Raw genomic sequence first — 8,311 nt, forward strand, 5'->3', positions numbered from 1 at the left:
TTCCTTCTTTCTTTTTTTGAAATAATTTTTACTGTTTAAATTGAGAAACAATTCTTACATGACAAAAATCTCACGATCTCACAATTTTAAAGTGTGTAAACAGGTGTGTTTTCCTGCTTCTTTTAGCATTTCCACGATGCTGCCCCGCCATCACCACTAGCTACTTTCAGAGCAGTGTCCACCCTCCTGCTCTCCCAGCCCCTGGCTGCTGCTAATATCCTTTTTGTCTCCGAGTTTACCTTTTCTGGACATTTCCACGGAATCATAGAATTTGTGCCCTTTCATCTGGTTTTGTTTACTTAGCATTGTTTTCAAGGCTTCTCCGTATTGTGTCTTGTATTAGAACTTTATTCCCTGTGTGGCTAAATATTGTTCCATTCTATGGCTATATCAAATGTTGTCTATTCGTCATTTGCCGGACATTTGGCTCACGTCCACTTCCTGGCTATTATGAATGTTTGTGACTTTATGTTTTCAGTGCTCTTGGGTTACATGCCTGAGAGGGGACTGCCACTGTTAATATGGTAGCGCGACTCTTTTCTGCAGCAGCGGCGCCACCTTCACACTTACACGAACGCTGTGTGGTGGTGCCAGCTCCTCCGCATCCTCACTGACAGGTGCTATTCTCTGTTTTTCCACTATAGACATTCTGGTGGGTTGAGTGGATCTCATACTGGGCTTCAGCCCTGATTTCTCTAATGACTAATGATGCTGAACATCTTCTCCTGTACTTAATGGCCATTTGTGTATCTTCTTTGGAGCAATGCTTATTCAAGTCCTTTGCCCATTTAAAAAATTGATTGTCTTTTTGTTGCTGAGTTCTAAGAGTTCTTTATGGTTTATGGAGACTAGGTCCTTAACAGATGTATACTTTGCAGACATTTTATCTCGTGGTTTTTATTTTCATTTTCTTGATAATGTCTTTTGAGACATAAAATGTTTGAATTTCAATGAAATCCAATCATTCCCTTACTATTGTTGCTTGTGTTTTTGAGTTATATTTAGGGAACTGCTGACTAATCCCAGGTCGTGACAGTTTGCACTGATCTTTTCTTCTGTTCTGATGGTTTCAGTGCTTACTTTTAGGTCTTTTCCTGTTTTGAGTTCATTTTTTGTGCGTACTGTGAGGTAGTGCTTTAAATTCCTTTTGTGGGTGTGTGTGGATTTCCAGTTGTTGCATCACTGTTTGTGGAAGATTTTATTCTTTTCCTATTAATTGGTCTTGGCACCCCGTTGAAAGTCAATTGGCTACAAATGGATGGAAAGCCAACTGACAGTCTTACTCTTGCAGTAGCTTCTTTGAATGGACAGTCTTTTTCCTCAGGCTGCATTTAAGACTTTTCCCTCTGTTTCAGTTTTAAATATTTTTTCTCTGATATACATGAATGTGCTGTTCTTTGCATTAACTCTGCTTTAATTTAATAGGGCTCGTGAATCTGCAGATGAGTATTCTCCATCAGTTTGATAAAACACTTGGCCATCATCTCTTCCAATTCAGATTCAGCCTGTGTCTCTGTCTCCTGTTTTGGTAACTTATTCTGTGGATGCGTCCTCGGTGGTTCTGAGCATCAGATACATGTTTTGCAAGGTTGTTTTCTATTGTCACCAGTAGCTCCACAAAACAAGCGACACAGCAAAGTCACTGCCCTGGCACTGGGCCTCTCGGACTTCCTTTTCAAAACTGGTTTATGTCTCCAGGGCAAAGAGCTCTCAGCATTGGAATCCCTGGTCCTCCGTGTTTATCTTGAACTTTGTTAGCAATTCTTCACTAAGTCGTTAACTAACTCTCCTAAACGTTCAATCAGATCTCACTTTATTGTTGATTTTTTCTAACAGTCTTCAGCAGGAAGTTTAGTTTGACCTACCTAGTTCACCATCACTGGAGGTATAATTCTCCTGATCTGAGGACTGAGGTCATGTCACCCCATGGAAATAGAAACTTCTCAGTGGTGACTTTTCAAGAGTTCTTGCTGGAGGGATTTGAGGGTGGTCTGCAGAGCCAGGCCCTGCTCTTTGCTCTGTTCCTGGCCCTGTACGTGGTAGCCATCCTGGGGAACCTCACCATGATGGTGGTCATCACCCTGGATGCCCGTCTGCACTCCCCGATGTACTTCTTCCTCAAGAACCTCTCCTTCCTGGACCTGTGTTACTTGTCTGTCATCGCCCCCAAGGCCCTGGCCACCTTCCTGTCCTCCTCCAAGCTCATCACCTTCACAAGCTGTGCCACCCAGTTCTTCTTCTTCTCCCTGCTGGTCACCACAGAAGGTTTCCTCTTGGCCGTGATGGCCTATGACCGCTTCGTGGCCATCTGCAGCCCCCTGCGCTACCCCATCTCCATGCGCCCCTCGATCTGTGCCCACCTGATGCTGGGCTGCTACTGTGGGGGCTCCTTCAACTCCATCCTGCAGGCCAGCTTCACATTCAGCCTCCCGTTCTGCAGCTCCAGCCACATCGACCACTTCCTCTGTGATGTGCCCCCCCTGCTCCGGGTTGCCTGTGGCAACACAGCCCTCAATGAGCTACTCTTGTTTGGCATCTGTGGGGTCATCATTGTGGGTGTGACAATTGTGGTCTTCATCTCCTATGGCTACATCACAGTGACCATCCTGAGGATGCGCTCAGCAGCTGGACGCCACAAAATCTTCTCCACCTGTGGCTCCCACGTGACTGCAGTGACTGTCCTTATTGGGACTGTCTTTGTCATGTATGCCCAGCCAGGAGCTGTGGCGTCCATGGAGCAGGGCAAGGTGGTCTCTGTCTTCTACACCCTGGTCATCCTGATGCTCAACCCCCTCATCTACAGCCTGAGAAACAAGGACGTGAAGGATGCCCTGCAGAGACTGGGGCCGAGACACACAGCCACGTGATGGAGGGTGGCCAGAGAAGAGGCATGGGTTTGATCCTTGTTCAAGGAACTAATATCCTAAAATTCTGTTCTCTTGAATTTTTGTGTACTTAAAAAAGTAGGCAAAATTGATTTTAATAGAGTAAAACTTTTGAAGGACTTAAACTACTTGATTTCAGGATTTACTATAAAAATCAGAGAAATCACAACAGTGTAATTTGGGCATACTGAAACAGAGTCAAGAATACAGACTAAATTTATGCATATAAGGTCAGTTTATTTTTGACATAACTGGCAGGCTAATTCAATGGAGAAATAGTGTTTTCAACAAGTTGTTATGAAACAATTGAACATCCATATGCAAAAACACAAACATCAACCCTAATAATGATTAACTCAAAATAGATAAGATTCCTAAGTATAAAGTGTAAAAATTTAAAACCTGTGGAAGAAAATACAGGAGACCATCTTTAAAACTTTGGGTTAGGCAAGCATTTCTTTGATAGAACACAAGATGTGTAAGCTACAGAGAGAAACATTTGATAATTAGAACTTTATAGAAGTTAAAAATATTTAGTTTACAGGGACACATTGAAACAGTAAAAGAAACAGACATGAAAAAAAAATTTGCAAAACATGTATTTGATAAAAGACATACCTAGAGTATATTAAGAACTCTTAACACTCCATAATAAGATATCTGAATTAAAAAGATACCTGAATTTTAAAAAAGGCCAAAGGGGACCTCTGATTCCTGGTTCCATGTGTAAAACTCTTAAAAACTGCCACTCCATCCTGATAAGAAGTAAAAAGTTAAACAGACTGACAAAATAACAACCATATTCTTGGATAACTTACATTTGTAGAGCATAGTTTATAAATATAATTTTTTTCAAAATGATTGTGTAACCGTGTACAGACATTATATGGAATCATGTAAGCTGGATTGTTAATATAGATTATCTAAGGTCGTATACTGGGGAAAGGAATGGCAATCCACTCCTGTATTCTTGCCTGGAGAATTCCACGGACATAGGAGCCAGGTGGGCTACAGTGCATGGGGTCACAAAGAATTGTACACAACTGAGCGAGTAACACACACACACGTCATACATGGCTTTCCTGATGGCCCGGGTGGTAAAAAATCTGCCTGCAATGTGGGAGACCTGGGTTCTATCCCTGGTTTGGGAAGATCCCCTGGAGAAGGGATGGTGCCCACTCCAGTATTCTTTCCTGGAGAACTTCATGGACAGAGGAGCCTGGAGGGCTACAGCCCACAGGGTTGCAAAGAGTCAGACACAACTGAGTGACTAACACTTTCACACTTTTCACACAAGGTCATATATGGGCTTTCTAAGTGGCTCAGCAGTGAAACAAACAAAGAAAAAACCTACCTGCAATGCTGGAGATGCTGGAGATGCAGGTTTGATCTCTGGATCGGGAAGATCCCCTGGAGGAGGAAATGACAGCCCATTCCAGCATTCTTGCCAGGCGATCCCATGGACAGAGGAGCCTGGCAGGCTACAGTCCATGAGGTTGCAAAGAGTCAGACATGACTTAGCTATTGAGCATGCACGCACCCAAGGTCACATATGAGCTGATGTCAGGAAGGAAACTGATCCAATTTTTTAAAGGAAAGGGAAAAATGACTACAGAAAAGCTCTACCAACAACCATGCAAACGGCTTAAAAATCTGGTGTGTGTATCAACCTGCCTGACTTCAGGCTCTGCTACAAAGCAACAGTCATCAAGACAGTATGGTACTGGCACAAGGACAGAAATATAGATCAATGGAACAAAATAGAAAGCCCAGAGATAAATCCACACACCTATGGACACCTTATCTTCGACAAAGGAGGCAAGAATATACAATGGATTAAAGACAATCTCTTTAACAAGTGGTGCTGGGAAAACTGGTCAACCACTTGTAAAAGAATGAAACTAGAACACTTTCTAACATCATTCACAAAAATAAACTCAAAATGGATTAAAGACCTAAACGTAAGACCAGAAACTATAAAACTCCTAGAGGAGAACATAGGCAAAACACTCTCCAACATAAATCACAGCAGGATCCTCTATGATCCACCTCCCAGAATACTGGAAATAAAAGCAAAAATAAACAAATGGGATCTAATTAAAATTAAAAGCTTCTGCACACCAAAGGAAAATATAAGCAAGTTGAAAAGACAGCCTTCAGAATGGGAGAAAATAATAGCAAATGAAGCAACTGACAAACAACTAATCTCACAAATATACAAGCAACTCCTGCAGCTTAATTCCAGAAAAATAAACGACCCAATCAAAAAATGGGCCAAAGAACTAAATAGACATTTCTCCAAAGAAGACATACAGATGGCTAACAAACACATGAAAAGATGCTCAACATCACTCATTATCAGAGAAATGCAAATCAAAACCACAATGAGGTACCATTTCATGCCAGTCAGAATGGCTGTGATCCAAAAGTCTACAAGCAATAAATGCTGGAGAGGGTGTGGAGAAAAGGGAACCCTCTTACACTGTTGGTGGGAATACAAACTAGTACAGCCGCTATGGAGAACAGTGTGGAGATTCCTTAAAAAACTGGAAATAGAATTGCCTTATGACCCAGAAATCCCACTATGGGGCATACACACCGAGGAAACCAGAATTGAAAGAGACACGTGTACCCCAATGTTCATTGCAGCACTGTTGATAATAGCCAGGACATGGAAGCAACCTAGATGTCCATCAGCAGACGAATGGATAAGAGAGTTGTGGTACATATACACAATGGAGTATTACTCAGCCATTAAAAAGAATACATTTGAATCAGTTCTAATGAGGTGGATGAAACTGGAGCCTATTATACAGAGTGAAGTAAATCAGAAAGAAAAACACCAATACAGTATACTAACACATATATATGGAGTTTAGAGAGATGGTAACGATAACCCTGTATGCGAGACAGCAAAAGAGACACAGATGTATAGAACAGTCTTTTGGACTCTATGGGAGAGGGAGCGGGTGTGATGATTTGGGAGAATGGCTTTGAAACATGTATAATATCATATAAGAAATGAATTGCCAGTCTAAGTTCGATGCAGGATACGGGATGCTTGAGGCTGGTGCACTGGGATGACCCAGAGGGATGGTATGGGGACGGAGGTGAGAGTGGGGTTCAGGATTGGGAACAGGTGTACACCCGTAGTGGATTCATGTTGATGTATGGCAAAACCAATACAATATTGTAAAGTAAAATAAATAAATAAATAAAAATAAATTTTAGAAGTCTGGTGTGTATAAAAATGTTTATTCATTTAAAGAAATTATATATTTGTGTGTAAGAAAGAAATTAAAAATTATTTACATTCAGAAATTGAAACTAAATCATCTTTAAAAGAGTGACCCAAGTCTAGGGAACCTAGCAATGAATCTGGGCACATACAGAAATGTGGTCTATGTGAACAGAATACACTTGGCTACAGGCAAAATACCTGACAGCAGCTTAGGCAGCAAGGACATGTTATTTTATATTACAAGATACAAGAAATCAGTTAAGAAAATCAGTGCTAGGCTCTGTCAACTTCTTGTGCTTTTCTAGGATTTGATTACCTCCCATCATCACTGCAGTTTTGAACACAGTTTTCAAGCACAGACATTAAGGTAGTCCTCACAGGGAAGGTCAAGGACTAGCCAAGCAAGTATCCCAGGAAAACAAACAAACAAACAAGCAAAAAACCAGGTGCTATTTTGACCGCAGAGGAAGTGTGGCCAGCATACTTGAGAAATATCAAAGAGGCCACAACAAGCTATGGAATATTCTTAAAGAGATGGGAATACCAGACCACCTTTCCTGTCTCCTGAGAAACCTGTATGTAGGTCAAGAAGTAACAGTTAGAACCAGGCATGGGTCAATGGACTGATTCCGAATTGGGAAAGGAGTATGTCACAGCTGTATATTGCCACCCTGTTTATTTAACTTATATGTAGAGTACATCATGTGAAATGCTGGGCTGGATGAATCACAAGCTGGAATCAAGATTACCAGGAGAAATATCAACAACTTCAGATATACAGATGATGTCACCCTAATGGCAGAAATTGAAGAGAAATTAAAGAGCCTCTTGATGAGGGTGAAAGGGGAGAGTGAAAAAGCTGGCTTAAAAATCAACATTTAAAAACTAAGATCATGGTATCTGGTCCCATCACTTCAATAGTTAGGGGAAAGGTGGAACGGCAGCAGATTTTATTTTCTTGTACTCCAAAATCACTGAGGACAGTGACTGTAGCCACAAAATTAAAAGACACTTGCTCCTTGGAGGAAAAGCTATGACAAACATAGAAAACATATTAAAAAGTGGAGACTTAACTTTGCCAACAGAGTTCCATATAGTCAAAGCTATGGTTTTTCCAGTGGTCATGTACAGATATGAGAGTCGGACCATAAAAAGACTGAGCGCTGAAGAATTGATGCTTTTGAACTGTGGTGCTGGAGAGGACTCTTGAGAATCTTTGGATAACAATCAAACTAGTCAATCCTAAAGGAAATCAACCCTGAATATTCACTGGCAGGACTGGTGCTGAAGCTGAAGCTCCAACTGACCACCTCGTGTGAAGAGTCAACTCATCGGAAAAGATTCTGAGCTTGGAAAGATTGTGGAACTGTAAAATGAGATGATAAGGCTATGAAGCTATATGATGTCATTCAGCCAGTGACAGCAAGGAGGAAAATTCAGACCCCTGAGTCCTGGGCACTGTCACAATCAGAAGTCAGCAAGTGGAAGATCCATAAGGAAGCTAAGAGGAAACATCTGGTGAGTCAAGTTAAACAGGTCAATCAGCTATGAGAGTGTGGCTTCAAAGGACTCATACCCCACCAATAGGTACCTGGATTCTTAGAGGAATGCCCAAGTCAGAACAGTGTACCAGTTCAGGAACAAAAAGGTGATCAAAGGAGGGTAGGTCAGGTCTGGATTTGGACCAAATTGAAGAGCTTCCCACTGGCTAAAAATGGGACAATTTGATGTTATTAAGAATAGTAATTATAATACATTCAAATACATCAAATATATTCAATATGAATTCATAATAATACAAAAAAAAAAACTTAGTCACCATCAGAGAATGCTAAAGAATCAATTCAATGTTTTTGAAGTGCTCCTGATAAAGAAAGAAACAAGCGTGCTGAACTGAACATGAACTGAAGCCCAGAGGAATCAGAGAGCAGAGGAGGAGTCCATCTTTGTAGGTGGAATTAGAGGGTATTAACCTAAGTGAAACAAGTCAGACAAGAAAAGAAAATACCGTGTGACTCCACTTACATTTTGAATCTAAAAGCAAATAAGCCAACAGAACAGAAATAGACTCACAGATACAGAGAATAAATGAGTGGTTGCCAGAAGGGAGGGCGCTAAAGGGGATAAATAGGTGAAGGGAATATGCAAAAAATAAATCACTGCGCTGGCATATGCAGCATAAGGG

At 41.2% G+C, this 8,311-nt stretch overlaps 1 protein-coding gene across 1 annotated transcript; it reads left to right on the forward strand.

Moving 5' to 3' along the window:
• Window positions 1-1,916: 1,916 nt before the first annotated feature.
• LOC128044965 (olfactory receptor 12-like) lies at window positions 1,917-2,867 on the forward strand. Its single transcript, XM_052637389.1, has one exon. It carries the CDS (start codon window positions 1,917-1,919, stop codon window positions 2,865-2,867), a length of 951 nt encoding a protein of 316 aa, XP_052493349.1.
• Window positions 2,868-8,311: the final 5,444 nt, after the last annotated feature.

The sequence above is a fragment of the Budorcas taxicolor genome, chromosome 3 (assembly GCF_023091745.1).
Source record: "Budorcas taxicolor isolate Tak-1 chromosome 3, Takin1.1, whole genome shotgun sequence".
Classification (NCBI taxonomy): Eukaryota; Metazoa; Chordata; class Mammalia; order Artiodactyla; family Bovidae; genus Budorcas; species Budorcas taxicolor.

What these genes read in the sequence shown, in the direction of transcription:
- LOC128044965 (XM_052637389.1), top strand. Translation starts at nt 1,917, where the DNA reads ATGTCACCCCATGGAAATAGAAACTTCTCAGTGGTGACTTTTCAAGAG.